Source organism: Leucopleurus acutus (assembly GCF_964270905.1).
Source record: "Leucopleurus acutus genome assembly, chromosome: 16".
In the NCBI taxonomy this organism is placed as follows: domain Eukaryota; kingdom Metazoa; phylum Chordata; class Mammalia; order Artiodactyla; family Delphinidae; genus Leucopleurus; species Leucopleurus acutus.
This window is the reverse complement of record NC_139158.1, coordinates 72,997,873-73,016,460: the sequence shown is the minus strand read 5'-3', so window position 1 is coordinate 73,016,460 and position 18,588 is coordinate 72,997,873. Positions and strand designations below refer to the sequence as shown.

General features: G+C 49.3%; 2 protein-coding genes across 2 annotated transcripts; both read right to left on the bottom strand.

Annotated features, from left to right (window-relative positions):
- Positions 1-937: 937 nt before the first annotated feature.
- Positions 938-8,912, bottom strand: LOC309973562 (serum basic protease inhibitor-like; the record flags this gene model as incomplete). The annotated part of the gene is made up of 3 exons (XM_082857848.1): positions 938-1,046; positions 1,508-1,699; positions 8,819-8,912. 3 exons carry the CDS (start codon positions 8,910-8,912, stop codon positions 1,021-1,023), a joined length of 312 nt encoding a protein of 103 aa, XP_082713974.1. The 3' UTR covers positions 938-1,020.
- Positions 8,913-12,185: 3,273 nt separating this feature from the next.
- LOC309973561 (WAP four-disulfide core domain protein 2-like) lies at positions 12,186-15,530 on the bottom strand (the record flags this gene model as incomplete). The annotated part of the gene is made up of 3 exons (XM_082857847.1): positions 12,186-12,283; positions 14,547-14,867; positions 15,443-15,530. The coding sequence occupies 3 exons, from the start codon at positions 15,528-15,530 to the stop codon at positions 12,186-12,188; spliced, it is 507 nt and encodes a 168-aa protein (XP_082713973.1).
- Positions 15,531-18,588: the final 3,058 nt, after the last annotated feature.

Here is an 18,588-nt window from a genome sequence, read left to right as displayed (position 1 = left end):
AGCCAGGCCTTCCAGGAGCTGGGGGAATGGCCTGGAATAGATCATTCTCCAGACCGTTCAGAGGGAGCATGTTCCTGCTGACACCCTGATCTCAGACTTCTAGCCTCCAGAAGTGGAAGAGAATAAAAGTAAATAAATAAACCACTCAGTTCATGGTGTTTTGTTACAGTAACTCCAGGAAACCAACTCACATCTCCATACCTCCATTTCATCTTCAAAGGATTCTCAGAAGATTAAATGAAATAATGCCAGAAATACGCTAAGCACAGAGCCTGGCACATGGCAAGCACTCACTAAATGGGTAGATGCTTTTCTTTAACTGAAGTAGCAATCCCCACCCTACCACAGGACCTCAGGGAAGGAGGTTCCTTGGGCAAGTAGACAGTTGAGTCTCATGCTCCTTCCTTTCTCCTTCTGAGAGTCCAGGAGAACAACCTGTCCCCAAATTTGACCTGGTCCAAGAAGTGAAGAACGAAAGCTTTCATGTTGAGGTGTCTGTCACCCAGGTTTTTGTGTAGCTTGGGGTGACTATTAAGAGGTAGATGGTGCTGTAATGGGTTTGCTTCCTATACCTGGTAGGGCCCAGTCTGAGGACAGGAAAAGGGGAGGTGCTGGCTGCTCTGCAGAATAATGAGAAGGACCACCATTTCCATGGACCCTAGTGGTGAAGGTCCTTACTTGCAAACAACAGAATCCACTCCAGTTAGTTTAATTAGGAAAAGAATTTATTAAATATAAGATTTAAGCCACAGACAGATAAATATTCAACATCACTGTGGGGAAAAGGGGTTTCTTTATTGAAAAGTCCTCTACCACCACTGACGCTCGGAACTGGATGTCAGAACTTCCATCGCTGCCCCCTCCAAGGAGTGCAGTGATGGTGGAGAGTGGGATGAAGGTGAGGAAAGAGGCAGGGTTCTGCTGAGGAGGGTAGGTCTGAGAAGGAAGCAGAGGAAGAGGCTCAGTTCTTTCAGAAGGCAGAGCCCAGCGCTGTGTGGGGCCTCCTAGGACTTCACCGTCTCAGCGGAGCCCAGCTGCCCGGCTCTCTGCAAGAAGAAAGGAACTTGTTGATTGCCATCACTGAAGCCCCTGACCTTGATAGTCTACACCCTGACAGAGCCTTGACCATCGCAGAAATGAGAAAGCACAGTACTCCTGACACTAGGATGACCAACGAGAACAAAACCAGTTTGCCAAGCCTAGGTGGGGCACTCAGGAGCACTGCAGACCCACTGTGGAGGGTGGCTGCCTCAGTGTTCCCATTTGAAAAAGGAGAGGAGATGAGTGGCTTCGATTATCTAGAGGGCGATTCCAGTTGTGACCGTCCGCCAAGCTGGCCCGTGGAGGATGTGCTCAGTCTGTGGTTTCACAGGACACTGCAGCCACTTCTCTTGGGCAGCAGTGAGGGGGAAAAGACACTGTGCAGCTGTGAATGGCGTGTGGCCCCCTGAGCTCCACCTCTTTCCCCAGACCTTCCCCTCCCATCCTGCCCTGCCCCCTGTCTTACCCCGGGCCCTGTTGCGGCCACCACAGGTGCTGATGCAGTCCTCCTTATCCAGGAAGTTGTTCTGCTTCCTTCTGCACCCACCGTAAGCAAAGGTCTCGCAGAGCCCAGACTTGGCGTTGTAGAAGTATCTGATGAACAGGGCCCTGCAGGGACCCGTGTAGGGAGGCTCCAGGCAGAAGGCAGGGCACAGGGCTGCAGGGACTGGGACGGGCTCTGGGTCAGTTATGAGAATGGTGATCACAGCTCGGTCTACAGGGTCGGCAACTGAAACCAACAGTGTCTTGAAATAGAATGATGGGGCTGGGGTTGGGGCATTAGCAGAGCTTGAAATGTGAAGCTTCCATTTAATGGTCTGCCTTCTGAGGCATTATTATTACTGTTGTTAGGTGTGAGGATGACATGGTGATGACGTAGAAAACCATACACCCTTCATGAAGTATTTATGGAATGACTGGCATGATGCCTTAGATTAGCTTTAAAAAACTCTGGGGAAAAAAAGGACATACCTAAACAATATTCTCCATATGTTGGTAATTGCTGAAAGTGAACAATGTGTACGTCGGGTTTACTATATAACCTTCTGTACTTTTGAGTATGGTTGAAATTTTCCACTATTAAAAAAAGTGTGAAAGAATCATGCTGTAGGGCTTCCCTGGTGGCGCAGTGGTTGAGAGTCCGCCTGCCGATGCAGGGGACACGGGTTCGTGCCCCGGTCCGGGAAAATCCCACATGCCGTGGTGCGGCTGGGTCTGTGAGTCATGGCCGCTGAGCATGCGCGTCCGGAGCCTGTGCTCCGCAACGGGAGAGGCCACAGCAGTGAGAGGTCCGCGTACCACCAAAAAAAAAAAAAAAAAAAAAAAAAAAAAAAAAAAAAAGAATCATGCTGTAATGGAGAAAGGCATAGAAAAATATACAGTGTATTTACTTTGGCTATCTCATGGGGGCGGGAATACTAGAATTTTGAGGGGTGTGATATGGTGATTTATAATTAGAAATATATATTTGGTCTTTGTTCCATCCTGGCACAGAACTTCTAAAACACTTGGAATTTCCTAAGTGAGGAGAGTAATAAAGGTGTATTCAGTTATGTGAAGAGGGTGACTTTTGGAAAGCCCCTAGGTAACCCAAGGATGGCGACTGGTTGCCAGGGGAAACAAGTGCCTGATCAGATGGTTGAACTTTAACCGACATCCCAAAGCTCCTACCTCCAGGGAGAAGAGAGTGGGTGGAAGTTATTCAGTCACCAATGGTTAATGATTTAATCAGTCATGACTATGTAATGAAGCCTCCCATAAAACGCAAAAGCGTTGAATTTGGAGAGTTTCCTGGTTGGCGAACAGGAGGAGATTTGGGGAGTGTGTACTGATGAGAGACAGCATGGAAGCTCCGTGCCCTTTCCCCTTACCTTGCCTTATGCAGCCTTTCCATATGGTTGTCCTGAGCTACATCCTTTTATGTTAAACTGTTAATCTTGTAAGTAAAACGTTTCCCTGAGTCTGTGTTGCTCAAGCAAATTAATTTAACTCCACGGCGTTTGTGGGAACCTCTGATATGTAGTTGTTGGTCAGAAGCATGAGTGACAAGCTGGACTTGTAACTGGCATCTGAAGATGGAAGGAGACCTGTGGGACACAGTCCTTAACCTGTGGAATCTGACACTATTTCCAGGTTCCTGGCCTTAGAACTGGTATGATGGTAGGAAAGACAGTCAGTGTTTCCTGAGAATTCGAGAATTGCTTGGTGGTTTGGAAAAACAAACAGATAGCAAGAAGAGGAGGCTTAAAACTTTCCTTACACATCTTTATATCCTCTCAAGTTCTTTTTTTTTTTTTTTTTTGCGCTGTACGCGGGCCTCTCACTGTTGTGGCCTCTCCCGTTGTGGAGCAGAGGCTCCGGACGCACAGGCTCAGCGGCCATGGCTCACGGGCCCAGCCGCTCCGCGGCATGTGGGATCCTCCCAGACCGGGGCACGAACCCGCGTCCCCTGCATCGGCAGGCGGACTCTCAACCACTGCGCCACCAGGGAAGCCCTCCTCTCAAGTTCTTATGAGCATATATTCCTTTTGCAATTACGAAAGAAGAAATATTTAAAATAAAATATACCACAATTTTTTTTTTTTTTTTTTTTGTGGTACGCGGGCCTCTCACTGTTGTGGCCTCTCCCGTTGCGGAGCACAGGCTCCGGACGCACAGGCTCAGCGGCCATGGCTCACGGGCCCAGCCACTCCGCGGCATGTGGGATCTTCCCGGACCGGGGCACGAACCCGTGTCCCCTGCATCGGCAGGCGGACTCTCAACCACTGTGCCACCAGGGAAGCCCTACCACAATTTTTATAATGAGTACATTTATAGTGTAGAAGAATATGTATTGACATCAGAAAATGGTTGCAGCCTATTGTGGAGTAAAAGAAGCCCTCCATCCAGTGACATATTAGTTTTGCAAAGCTTAAAACTCCCGCCGCGAAGATATGAGTGTCAATCCCTCTTTTAGCAACAGATCCCTTTTTTCAAAGAAAAACTTACTGAAAGAAACCTGGGTGTTGGGTTGGAGCCCCATCCTCAGCGCTCTCACTACCTGCCCCCAGCCATTCTCTCACCCCTTCCTACCCCAGTACCCCCAAGTCTCAAGGAACATCTAGTGCAAATCCCTGGACTATATTCTTTAAGGTCTTAGAGGATCCACTCTTTGGCTGTGTGACCTTAGGGAAGACAAGTAACCACTCTGAGCCACAGCATCCTAATCATAGAAATGAGCATAATAATCTCAACCTTAGGGACTTGTTGAGAGGATTACAGATGATGTCCGTCAAGTAACTGGCAATCGATCAATACTCAATTAATATTAGTTATTAGAGTAATTGTTAGATGCACTCATTCAATTTTAATTTAATGTTCCAGGGCAGTGTCCAAGCTAAAAATCACCTCTGGACACAATTGCCCATTAGAGCCCTTCAACCCACCCACACCAATGCACAACAGACGAGTCCCCAGGGACCACCCTGGACATCCACACAGTCAGGTTTTCCAACATTGGGACATACGATGCTTCTTTCTGGAGCCTCAGATTAAGCAAATGGCTTCCTTTTAGACCTGTAGTATATCAAGAACACATTTATTCTGTGTAATGTTTTAAAATGTGTATTGGTCAGAAACTGGAAAAATAATTATATATTTTAGACATAAGTTGTCAACATGTAAAATATCTTTTTTTTTTTTTTTTTTTTCTTGCGGTACGCGGGCCTCTCACTGCTGTGGCCTCTCCCGTTGCGGAGCACAGGCTCCGGACGTGCAGGCTCAGCGGCCATGGCTCACGGGCCCGGCCGCTCCGCGGCACGTGGGATCTTCCCGGACCGGGGCACGAACCCGTGTCCCCTGAATCGGCAGGCGGACTCTCAACCACTGCGCCACCAGGGAAGCCCTTTTTTTTTTTTTTTTTTTTGTAAAATATCTTGATGAAACATTTAAGATAGGAACTCAAGTTCTCTGCATCATTCAATGTGTCTATTCAGCCACAGACTTCTCTATCCCTCAATTAACCAAAAAGAAAATCCTGCGGAACACAGGCTAATCACATAAATGTCCAGAGAGCAGAGGGAAAGCTCTCATTTATGAGAAAAACCTTGGCATCGATTAGAAAGTTGCTTTCTTAAACATAAGGAATGGCAAGTCTCTATTTAAAAGAAGAGTTTCCTCTTTGAAGCAGAAAATTACATCTGATAGAAGATAATATTTTCACTTGAACTTGCAATCAGGAATGAGGCGTATTCAGGTCTCAATGTAAAGCTCTTGGTCTCAGCCGAGCAGGGCCAGGATTAGAGTGAAGCAAACAGGCAGGTCAGGCAAGTGCAGGGTCACATCCTGTCTTTATTTAAAACATTCACATTGAGTGCACGGTGGATTTTTGCATTAACTTTTGATATTTTACACTATTGCAATCAATTATGATTTATCTGCATTATAAGTTTTTTAGCCTCCCTTTAAATTCTGCGCTGGAGGTGAGTGCCTCTCACCTTGCCCTAGTCCCAGCCCTGCCACGGAGGTGGAGCACGTCCTCTCTGGAGGCTGAGGAGGTGAGGAAAGGGAAGGCTGTGCTTCCAGAGGACACGGGGCTGCACTGTTCCCTCCTCATCTCTGGATGAGCAAGTCAATTCGTTCCTGTACATGAGGACCTCAGAGTAGAAGGATGTATCCGTAACCTTTGGGTTGCAGGATTTGGAAATCTTGATTTCCTTTTTTATGTTTTTCTTTATTGTCTAAGTTTTAGATAATGAACACATACTACTGCATTTATGTATCAGGAAACAGCAAAGGAAAGATAATTAATTGTTTAATCAAGGAACAGAATTATCCTCTACAGAGCAACTCATTCATGTTATTCAAGAGAACTGAGATCAACCCAGGGAACAACATAGGTACACACTCCATCATGGCTCACCTGGACCACAGCAGCAGCCTGCCCATGGGCCTCTGTCTCTGCCCTTCGCCCCCTAGAGGCCACTCTCCGCACTGCAGCCCCACGGATCCTGTTAAAATTTGAGTCCTAACCCATTGCTCCCGTGACCAGTCCCTCAGTGGCGCCCCATCTCTCTCAGAGTCAAATTCTGATTCTTATAAAGTCCTACAAAGCTGCCCAGGACCTGCCCCCATGGCCTCTCTGCCTCATCCCCTTCCACTCCCCTCCCCTTCACCCACTTATCTCCAGCCACCCTGGTCCGGACTGTGGCTCAAACACACCAGGCACGTTTTTCTGCAGCCTCTGCTCAGCGCCTCCTTATCACAGAGGGTTTCACTGACCCTCTACAGAAAGAGCACAGCCTCCTGTATCCCCATCACTCTCTACCTTCAAGACACTTGCCATGACCTGGTATACTATTTCCACCTGCTCAATTGTCTGTCTTCCTTCTAGAGGGCACTGGTTCTTGTGCTATGTTTTATTCACAGCTGCGTCCCCATACCAAGAACAGTGGCTTGTAGGGGCTTGATAAATATTTGTCAGATGAATGAATCTCCCATTTCATGCTCATGCCAAGCGCACCGACACTGAGTAGAATGAATATAATTAGATTCTTGTTAGTTAAATGTCTATTTGATGAGGGGGCACTGAAACTGAGCAGGACCCTGTGGGGTTCTGGGCACAAAAGCCTTTCTGTGTTGCCCTCCACCTCCATTTCTTATTTGCAGGAAAAAGGCGTCAGCCTCCTGGACCTTCCAGAATACCAAACAGCAGATTCAAACAGTTGCTAATCAGGGATGTGAGGGAATGCAGAAACCAAGGAGAAGCAGTCAAGAAACAATAGTGTCCAGGTTCCTCCAGAAGGAATATACTTATCAATATCTTTGAGTTCTTCTGCAGGAACTAAGTCCCCCACCCAGGTGGAGGATGGTAACTTCTGGCTGAGCACAAGATTCCTGGAACACTGCCCTGTTACCTCACCACCAACCAATCAGAAGGAAGTCACACACCCTGCAGCTCTCATCCCAAATTTTGCCTATAAAAACTTCTCCCTCCCTGAAAACCATGGGGGAGTTTGGGGTTTTTAAGGCATGAGCCAGCCTAGTCTCCTTGCATGGCCCTGCAATAAACCTTTCTCTGCTTCAAACTCACACGTTTCGGTTTGTTTGGCCTCACTGTGCGTCGGGCACACAAATGTGCATTCGATAGCAGCACGCCTGGATAATTATGAATCTAGCTCTAATGTTCTGTATCCTGAGAGGATAATAAAATAATAGTCAGACATAAGGGGAAGGGCCTTGAGTTTTTACTAATATTCTAACAGCCTGGGAGAAGCACAGCCTTGACCCCAAGAGCAAAGTCACAGAAGTGTTGCATTTCTTGCAATAATAATGGAGAAATAATGTCATTATTGACCCCTAAATATTTTTTCTTGAAGGAAGGAGATAGGTAGACAAATCTTTTCAGACTAAGACATCTTGGTGGAAAAAGGACATTATTGGGCATGAAATGTGAAAAGACTCTATATTCATGATGGATAATCCCTTGTAAGAACTTGTTTGGTAGTTATCTCTTGTACAGGTGGGGAAATTGCAGAAAAGTGACTGACCTCAGGTCCCAGAGCAGGTGAGTAGTAAGGTCAGGGCAGTATATGATCCTGTTACAACCCATTTGATGAAGCACCTGACATCTGCAGGGAACTCTTAAAATATAGATAACAGGTAAGAATTTCTGGGAGCACTGCCCCCCACTTTTACTCCCCTGTACCTGAGCCTCATCCCAGCCACCAAAGCCCAGGGATGTATGAGTCTGGATTTCTTCCCTGACACCAAATATGTAGTGTCTCTACCAACACCTACTAATTCTCCAAAGCCAACTGGGTGGCCCCCAAGTCAACTCACTTCAGACACTAAATCCGCGGAGTTAACGGCGACCCCAGCGGTTGAAGGCTCAATGCCATCAGATAGCCACCGCTTCAAATGACAGCTACATGTCCCTGGGTCACACATACTTCTGACCAATTGGCTATAAATCTGGGGGCTCTGGGACCCCACTTTCAACTTTCAATAACGTACTAGAATGACTCACAGAACTCAGGAAAGTCCTTTACTGACACTTCTGGGTTATTATTGATAGAAAGGATAAAACTCAGGGACAGTTGAATGGAGGAGATACATAGGGCAAAGGGGGATTGAGGGGTGCAGAGCCTCCATGCCCTCTCAGGACAGTCCCCCCTCACATCACCTCGAATGTTCACCACCCTGGAAGCTCTCCGATTCCCAAAGTGTAGGGTTTTTTTTTATTGAGGTTTCAATAGGTAAGCAATTTGATTGAATCATTGGCCACTGGTGGCTGAACTCTCCCTCAGTACCCTCCCCTTTCCCCAGAGTTGCTGGGGGTTGAGGGTTCTAACTCTCTAATCACCAAATGGGATTTTTCTGGAGTCCAGCCCCATCCTGAAGCTATCTGAGGTCACTTTCATTACCATACAAAAGACAGTAAATTCCAAGGGTTTCAGGAGGCCTGGGGTTGGAACCAGGAGAAAGATCAAATATTGACCTTTTTATTACACTACAGTGAGGTTCAGGGACACAGCAGAGATCAGGAATAGAGAGTCTCAGAGATGGGGTCCCCGGTCTTGTAGAGTTAGGCAGGATAATTTGTTTTAAAGCTGAAAGTGTAATGATTTCTTTTTTACAGTCATGAAATGTCCCTGGAGTTTAAGCTGCCCAACTTCCCAGGAGAAATCCAGAGAAGACTGGCGGCACCAAGCCCACCCCTGCTCCCCAGCCCCTTCCACGGACTCCCCTCACTCCCCCCTCCCCCCAGCCTGTAGAGGAGAGGTGGGTCGGGACTTACCTTGGACCTGGTTGCTGGTTTCACCCCCTGGCGTGCCGGCCACCAGGGTGCCCAGGAGGACGAGGAGGGCGATGGAGAGGCAGAGCCGGCTCATGTTCGTGGCCTTGCAGGAGGTCTTCTGAGGAAAGCTGGGGGCTGACAGAGCTTTTCATATCCCAGTTGAGGGGTGGGACAGGCATTGAGGAGGGGAGTGAGGAAGGGGTGGAGCTGGGCTGGGTCCTGTTTATTGTGCAATCTCCCCACCTCCCCTGGTCCTGCTTCTGCCTGCTGGGGCCAAATGCCCAGTAACAGCGCTTCTCAGACTTGACTCTGCCTGTGGGTCTTGTGGAAGTAAATACACATTCTGATCCCCCAGGTCTGGGTGACGCCTGAGAAGCTGCATTCCTAACAGGCTCACCATTACAGGTGTGTCCCCAGCCCCAGTTTCCCCTCCTATAAGATGGTCCACGGGACCACAATTTGATAGCAAGCCTGGAGGAGACTCACCGGGGTGGAGGAGAAGGGTAGCAGGCGCAGAGAAAAGCTGCCTTTCCCACGCACCTTGGGAAGTAGAGCAGGGAAGCCAAGGTCGGGAAGAGCTGAATCTCAGGAAGCCCCGCGTTCTCTCCCACTAACCTGCGCCTCTTCCTAATTCTCTGCCTTCACCTTAATTCTTTGCAATGATCACACACTGGTGGCCTGTGACAAGTACAAGTCACTGGACTTCTTTTGCAGAAACAAACGTGAGTCTCTCCCCATCCGCTGATGAAGTGATAGATTAGATTTCCACATGCTGGCAGCACACCACACCATGTGCACAAGTTTGTAGGCTCGGAATGACCATGTTGCCCCTGCCCAGTTACTACCGAGACCCTAGGGTCTGGATGTGAGTGAATTGCCAGGACCCTCAAACCAGTGGCAAACACCCTTGGGAGAGGAAAACCTCGATTCCTATCTTATGCTGGAGAAAAACTTACCTGGGTTGTCAGACCCTATGGCATTATAACTGCATGTTTCACCATGAGGAGGAACGGATTACGTGCTCCCCTTCAAAATATACCACATGGCGTGTTGGTTATTTTGAGCTGAAGACATGCAAGGCCCAAAAGACTCAGGAAGAGACGATTACTATTCCCTTAACTGCCTAAAGGATTTAGATAGAGGGCCTGTATCAGGAAGAGAGCTAATCCCAGATAACTTTTAATATCAGTAACACTTATCTACCTGCCCAGCATGGCAAACATTTGTTAAGCAGATATCTGCTTTTCTCATCTTCCTGGAATTTATCTTCCTCCCCTTGGAGCCCCAATCCTCACTTCCTTCTCCTTCACTCAGGATGGCATATAAGCCTCAACTGCCTGTCTCTGGGTCCCATGTCTTTGGGGATGCTCTACCTATGAAATTTGGTTTTCTCCTGTTCATCTGTCTTATGTCTAGTTTGTCTTACCAAACAAGCCAAGGAACCTAGAAGGGAAGCAAAGACAGGTTTCCTCCCCAACAACAGTAGGAGGACCTGGGTTTGGCAAATTACTTAGTGTTCCTGGGCCTTGGCGCCCTCACCTGTAAAACGGGATTGTTTATAAAATCAACCCCATTTCTTTGGGATGCTGTGAACGCATTTGAGACTGATGAATAGAGAATGCTCAGCTCTGTGCCCCTGGGTGGTAAATACTCAAAGACTCAGGGCTCCTCTTGTGATCATCAACATGACACCCAACTCCCAGTAGGAACATCTGGATCTGATCTCAGGCCTGTGTTGAAATAAATATCTAGACCCGAGATGTCTGGGGTGCCATGTCAGCACGTTGAAACTTAATTCTGTGTTCTTGTAAATGACCTACAGTTCTTTGGACCCTCGGGGATGGAGACTTCCCACTTCATGAAGTGTGAAATAAAGTCAGTATCACCTAAATTGTCTTCTTTAATCATTTTAAACAAGGGAAATGCCTGCTTTCCCTCTGGGGTCTGGGGCTTCCCTAACTGAGGTCAGCCGTGCAGGCAGTATACGCCCATGTGACTGACCACAGTCAAAACCTGACTCCCAGGCAGGAGCGAGCTTCCCTGGTTGGCAACTGCTCGGACGCATTGGGCTGAGGGAAGCAAGCAGATTCTTTGCGACTGGACAGGGAAGAGACATGTGGAAGCTTGTGTCTGTGTCCTTCCAGCTTCACCCCGTGCATTTTTCCCCTTTGTTGATTTGACTCTGTGTCAATTTCCTGTAAACCTAAGTATTACAACTTAGTGTCCTGTGAGTCTTTTTATAAATTAAACCTGAGTGTGGTCTTGGGGATTCCAAACACAGGTAGTTTCCATTGTTATCTCCAAATAGAAACTATATCCACAGAAGTTAAATAACTTGTCTGAGATCACACAGATAGCAAAAGGCAAAGCTGGAAATTAAATCTCTCCTGTAGACACGCTTTTAACAACTACTGGATGACAAGTGAAGATAATCTAACATAATTGATGTTGCAAATAGAAAACTCAACAACTGGAACAGAAAATTTATTTCAAGACGTAATACAAGAAAACTTCCTTTAAAAAATCTGTAGATTGAATAAACATTCCATGTTCCGGGAAAAAAAAAAAGAAACAATGATGCAGAATGATACCAAAATATCCTTGTTCAGTTACTGAAACTCAAGGATAAGCAAGGAGGTTTTAGGCATTCCGGTACAAAGAAGTAACCTCGAAGGGAGAAAAATATTTAGGCCATTTCATAGCAACCTCAGAAGACAGGCAGAATTCAGTGGACATGTCCACAATTATTCTAGCAAAAGAAAGCCAGCCTTCTGGCTTTTCCTGAAACTTACCAGAGATGCTCCCACTTTGCACCTGCTGCCCCCTCTGGCTGTAACACTCTCCCCTGATGGCCTCTTGTCTCCCCCTGGCATTTGCACAACTCTGTTCACAAGCTGCCTTCTTGGTGGTGCCCTCACTCATGGTCCCAGGTAGAAACTGTAACACCATTCCCTGCCCCCTTCCTCCACCCTAGTACTCCTTATGCCCTTTCTGTTTTCTTTTTTGTCCAGGACCCTGATCTCCCTCTAACATCCACAGAATATACTTGCTTATTTATTTTGTTTATTGTCCAGTAGTGCATAAACTGCCTAGAGAGAACTTTCTGTCTGATTTGTTCACTCACAGAGCATCTTAACACCTAGAGCAGTGCATGGCAAGTGATAGAGACTCAGTGAATAGTCGTTGAGTGGATGAAAGTAAATCAATGGGCAGATACATAAACAGCAGTGTGTTAGCTCAGGTTCTCCTTTTCGACCCCCTGCAGGTGTCATCACATCTGGGTATCAGTGTGCTTCCCCCCACCCCCAGCAACCTCAGAAGACGGGTGTGACACAGGACACCTTCCCACAAACATTGTGGCAGCATCTCAACTGGCCAGACACGTGCTGTTTACCTGGCAATGGTTCAGGCAGAGGCTGAGCTGGGGGCAGGCGATGTCCAGCTTGGAGCAAGAAACCTGCTTTTCTGGGTAGAAAAAGGAGTAAGGGGCACGGGCAGAGGGGAAGCAGGGAGATGAACGCTTCAGAGGATGACCTCCCACCACCCTTCACCTGGTTTCACAAACAGAAGGGCTGCCTACTTGAGTGGATTGCAGGGGAGTAAGAAGATTGCCTTAAAGAAGATTGCCTGCAAATCTCTCCCCTCTGCTCTCTCCACCAACAGTTTTGAGATTATTGGACCCCAGTTTGAGTCCCAGCTCTGCCTTTTCCTAATTTGTGACCTGGGGCCAGAAATGTCCCAGAGCCCCGTGTCTTCAGATGCCACATGAGATCCACGCTGCCCATGTCGTGGGGTTGCTGTGGAAGCAGTGGAGGCAACAGACATATATTCCTTCTCCCTGCACAGTCAAAGTCCTTTGTTGTAATAATTACAACAGTTAATACTTACTTAGCCTCTTCTATGTGCCAGGCATATAGCATTTGATGTACATTAGCTCATCTAATTCTCACAGTAATCCTAAAAGAAAAGGAGAGGAATTGTTAATATTTCCTATGTAACAGATGAGGAAACCAAGGCATTAAGAGAGTAAGTAATTTGCCTAAAGTCACACAAGGTAGAGACAGGATTTGAACCCAGGGATCCGGCTTCAGAGTCTGTGCACCATGCACTCTACTGCTTTGTAAGCTGAAACTATAGTGCACATGTGAGGGCTTACACACCCAGTCTCTTCACTCACTCCCATATATTCACTCCCAGTGACAGCCATGCAGCACCAAGCCCCCCCACCCCAATCACTCATCCACAGACACGCATTCTTCCACTAACACACACACACACACACACCCCCTGCGCTCCACTTCCAGCGTCAAGGGGAAGGGCGCTGGCTCAGTGCCCAGAAGCCCCAGGAGCAAGCCCAGCCTAGTGTCAAGCGGGCGCACAGCTGGGTGATGCGCTGCAGAGGGCGGGAGGGGCTGTCTTCCTCGCACAAAGTCGCCCTTTCCCGTGAGACGGGCAGGAGCTCTCAATACCGAGCTGCCCCCGGACAGAAGGGCTTCAGGGGCGGGGTACCCACAAAACAAGCCGCTGTGTGTGGAGGGTCTGCTCTCTCCTGAGACATTTCACATGTATGATTTCATTTAGCCTCCTGTCGACCCTACCACATCTGGGATTCTCATCCCATTTTGCCAGCGAGAAAGCAGAGGCTCGGAGAGGTGAAGCGACTAGCTCAGGACCCACAGCCAGCAGACGGCACAACGAGGATTCTAGCTCAGGAGGCCCTCTGGTCCCGCCCCTCTTCCTGCCTCAGTCTGTCCATCTGAGACCAGGGGACAGCAGAGACCCCCCGCCTAACAGCAGAGATTCCACTTTCTTCCATCCTCCCCTCTCATGTGTCTGTCTTTCTCTCCCAGTGTCCTCCTCCCTCTGGTCCAGGTTAGAGCCCCCAGACCCAGGAGCCCCCGAGGGGCCTGTCGTTCCTCCACCTTCCACCTCCCTGCTCAAGTGACTGAGTCTCTAGTTTCAAACCTTTCAGGCCCCTGGGGGCATCTTCAGAGAAATCACAAGGCGGGAACATCACGGGGGCTGTATTGGATAAAGAACAGTGATCATAATACCTTGGGACCCCCAGTCATATGCCAGCTTCTAGTCCTCAGTTTTTCCCTCTGAAAAATGAGAAGCTTGAATTCCACGCTGTCTAAGGCCCCTTCCTGCTCCGATGGGAGCTCCCATGGCCTGCTGGGCAGTCTTGAGCTCTAGCAGGTACTTTTCATGACACCCAAGCTTCACATACTTTCTCTCACTCAATCCTTAGAGTGGAAGAGAGTGTTTTAAAGATGGAGAAGTGGAAGGGGTGCTCAGGGAGGGATCCTGATTTCTTCAACCACTCAGGCAAAAGCTGCGCCTCCTGGCTTGGACTCCTGTGCAGCCAGGGATGGCGGCGTGACTTTGGGCAACGTTTCTCTCTCAGATGTTCACTCCACATCTTTAAGATGCTCTCTTAAATCTATAAAGTCTATTTCCATCTGGACAGAGGAGTCCAGGGAGTCTTGCCAGGCCAGGCACCCCAAGTCTTACCCCCAGGGCTGGGGGAGACCCCAGAGGAAGAATGCTGATAAGGATGTGCTCCCCAGGATTTGGGATCCAGCTCTCTCACTAGGGCGGCCCTGCAGCTCCAGCTGGCTGGGGAGGTCCCCTGACCTCCGAGAACAATGTCCCCGCAGTGTGTCCTGGAAGTGGGTCCTTCTCGAGATCATTGAATCCAGCCTGGAGTGGGGATGCCTCTCTTTACCCCTGCTGAGCTTCAGCGATGCCTTTGTCTCGGGGCTGTGGGAGGGAGAGCCCTGGCTGGACCTGGTTCCATCCGCCTTGACCTGGCCAGGGGCTCCTGCGTCGGGAGCACCCCTGCTACTGAACCGGGAGCTGCAGTCACTCCAGCCCCCGTCCCGCGTGGGTCCCCCGGGGTTACCATTGGGCATCTGGCAGACGGTGGCGCAGCCGGCCCAGCAGCACTTGAGATTGTCCGCGCATTCCCCATTCGAGAGGCACTCCTGCGTGCAGTTCAGGTCCACCTCTAGCGCGGGGCACACACCTGATTTCTCTGCTCCTGTGCCTGGGAGGCAGACGCGCAGTGGGGGACTCAGTCCCGCTCTCAGAGGATGCCCGCCTCCTGTCTGACGGCCCCAAATCTCAATCTCCCGGGAGGAATTGAGAAATCTCAATTTCTCCCCAGAAATCTCAGTCTCTGGCCCTGGCACCCCCTACGGCCTTCAGAGAGCCCCACCTCTAGGCAGGGGTCCCCAACACTTGGGAGGGCTGGAGTGAACTAACCCTTGGCTTCAGAGCCCTCAGTCCCTAGGGGACCGCTGCATGGATACCCACACCGCACAGCTGAGCTTTGGAGCTTGGGCAGAGTTCCTCTCCTACCACTGTGTCTCCAGCCTCAGCACAGAGTCTCTCCCCAAATTTCAGCTTTCAGTGGTCTCCCCACCTCCAGCACATTGGACCTCACACCTGACAGTCCAAGGGTCACCCCCTTTAGGCACCACATTTTAGTCTTCATTGGTCTCCCCATTTCCACGCCAGGAATCTTCATTTCTCTGTCCCCAGAGAGGCTAAGCCTCTGCTGGCTCCCTCCTGGCGCTCCTGGTTCGGCCCCTTCTTGGAACAGGCCTCTCCCCGCCCCACTCACCTGGGGCCAGAGGAGGGGGAGGGGCAGCAGCAGGCCAAGGAGGAGGGTGGCAACTAGGTGACCGAGGTAGCGGCAGGCAGGCATGGTGCAGGAGTGAGGCACCTCCGGATGGGGAGGTTTAACCGTGTGCCTGGAGGCGTGAGGTGTTGGCGGGGCCCAGCTGGCTTGAGTGGAGGACTCAACAGGCACCTGGGGCAGGCTGCCACCTCCTGTCATTTCACAATCCCCAGGATCAGGTATCACTCTGGTCCCAGTGGGAACCAGGAACCGGGTGCAGCTCGACCAGCTGCAGCTGGACGCTTGTCCGCTCCTGCTTCCCCACCTCCCTCCTGGGGCCCGTGGGCAGGGCAGCAGGAGGCCAAGGGCTAGACTCAGGGGTTCCGATTCTGAGACTCAGGGGTCTCCTGGTAATGCCCGCTGTCGGTAAAGGAGGGGGAAAGGGCAGGACCCACAGGGAGGAGCCTGCGGATGAAGTGGGTGGATTTGGGGTCAGCAGATCAGAGTGAAAATTGCTCTTTAGAGATTCGTGGTGGAGCTGTTGTGTAGGGATACACAGCACATAGTAGGAGCTGCAGGAAAAACTATTCATGAATGAACCGACTGGACACAAGAAACTGAGGCCAAGGAAGGTGAAACACCTATTAACATCTAGAGCCATTTCATGCGTGTTTCTTCCCCCCTCTCTTTTCCACACCAACACTCTCTCAGGGCTCCCTGTGTGCAGCCCTGTGTCCAATGTCTCATGGAGTCATGGATCTTCCCAGACACCTGTGAACAGACAGATATTGTTGCCATCAGCTGTGCCTGACAGATGGACTGGATGTGCAGAGGGGGTACGCTCCCACCCAAGGTCCCGTGAGAAGCTGTAGAGACAAGGTTTGATCCCAAGTCCCCATCCGTCCAAGCCCTTATTTCTTCCGTTCCGTCATAAATGTACGTTCTTCGTGACACACCTAGGGCACACAGCTGGTGTAGAGAAAGGAATTAAAGGAGCCTTCGGCACTGGCTTTGGGTGACGGGGTCTGGGTTTGACTCCCACCCACCTCCAGCACCTGCCAGCTGAGGGACCTTGAGTGAATCACTTCCCTGTTCTGAGCTGCCACGTTGCCACCTCCAAAGATGCTGATAATATAAAAATCCCATGAGAACACAAATGGCATGTTCGTGAATGGAACAGCTGTGCCCTCCTTCAGGGCTAGATACACACTGACTGACACTGGAACCCCAGCTCTGGCGCATAACAGGTCGTAGCTCAATGGCTGTGAGTACTTCAAAACTGGTGTCTCCTGCTAGTAAGGAGACTGCTGGGTACACACCAAGCTTTAACGTGCAGGCTGCTAAAGGCCAAAACACAGTTACCCAACAAGAAGAGTCTTCAAACATCCTTCCTGACCCAAACTCTGAGGTCCTTAAGCCCCAGGAGGTCTTTGCTGCTGGAGGGCACAAGGGGGCGGGGGCAGTGACCATTGGGATGACAGGTGAGTCGGAGCTGGTGACAGAAGCACATCCAGCCACTGTCCCCACAGATGGGTCCCAGGGGAAAGAGGGGAGAATGCCTCCCCAATTCCCATGTTCAGCCTGGGGACTGGAGACAGGTGCTGGCTGGGAGGGGCCAGGGCTGTTTACTCTGAGCACAGGGAACAGTCCACAGCCATGACGCAGGAGCCAGGTAGGGGCACAGCCCAGGGCGGCTCCTGGAACTCAGTCTAGGGCAGCAGAGGACACTTTGATGAGCAAGTGGTCTTAGCCTGTGGACCCAGCTGCCTACTGGACCTTCAGCCTCAGGCACTGCTCTCCACAGCCTTCTCCTGGCACCTAGCCAGCTCCCCAGGCCAGGAAACTGCTTGGCCTTGCCCCTCCCCAGCAATCTTGGGCCCCCCTGCAGGCTGACTCTATCTTACAGGAATGTGAATTAGTCTGAGTCAGAAGGATAGGGTAGGGCTGAAGGTTGGAGAAGAAAGTTTATTAGGTCAGTGGCCAGAGGCAAGCAAAAAGCCTGTTAGCTTTGTGTGATGCTAGGCTCTGTGCTAGGTACATTCATATATTTTTGCTTCTGCATAAAAAATAAAAAGAACAGAACCCTTAAAACCAAATACATTCAGATCCGGGTCAGGGGTTGGCTACTTCCTATCTCTGGGACCTGGAGCAACACCTCACTTTTCAGACCTACGTCTTCTTCCTTAAAAGTGGTACCATGATAACTGTTTTGTAAGCTTATTTTAAGGATTAAAAGGAAGAGCATAAACCAGAGGTTGGAAATCAGGCTAAAATATTGTAATGTTAGCCCACATAGTACATTTAAAAATTTTGAAATACTTGCCAAGATTTAAGATTGGGGGATTTCACATAAAAGTAAATTTCTAGCGTCTGTTGGAGAAAGTAAATAATTTGGTAACACAGTCATGCAAACTCCCATGGCAAAGTTCAACTAGAGAAGTGAGTCTCATATCTCAGACAGCATCAAATCACTTAGAGGGCTTGCTAAAACACAGATTTCGAGAATCCCACCCCCAGAGCTTTTATTCAGTGGGACTGGGGCGAAACGTGAGAATCTGCATTTATAGCTTTCCAGGGATGCTAATGGCCGCTCAAGGGACCACACTTTGAAAACCATGAACTACGCTAAGTAGAGCTGCTCTCTTGTTATAAAGGGGAGCGATCTCTCCAGTTTCCATAATCCCCACCATAACCTATTGTCTCCCCTGTCCCCACGCCCACTCCAAGTACTTCCATCCTCATTGCTCATCTGACTCGGAAGGTGTTTAAAATTGTGACCTCTGGCGTGGGCTCACAGTAAGTGTTCAATAAAAGGTAACTTGTTATTATTTAACGATCTTATGCATTAGGTGTTATTTTTCCCATTTTTACAGATGAAGAAACTGAAGTACATCTAGGCAAAGTGACTCACTGGAGGAAACAAGGCAGAAAAGCAGACTGAAGACCTTGCCAAAGCAAGTCATGTGGTCCCGGTTATTTAAATGCTACACACACACATCTATCTGAGATTAGCATAGGTGATGCGTCAAAAATCTTGAACATGATTTCCTAAGTGTAAAATCATGTTTATCATGAAGAAAAGGAGGAAAGGAGAGAGAAAGGAAAGAAGGAAAGTTTTGTAATGGGAGGTGATATGAGTCAGCTG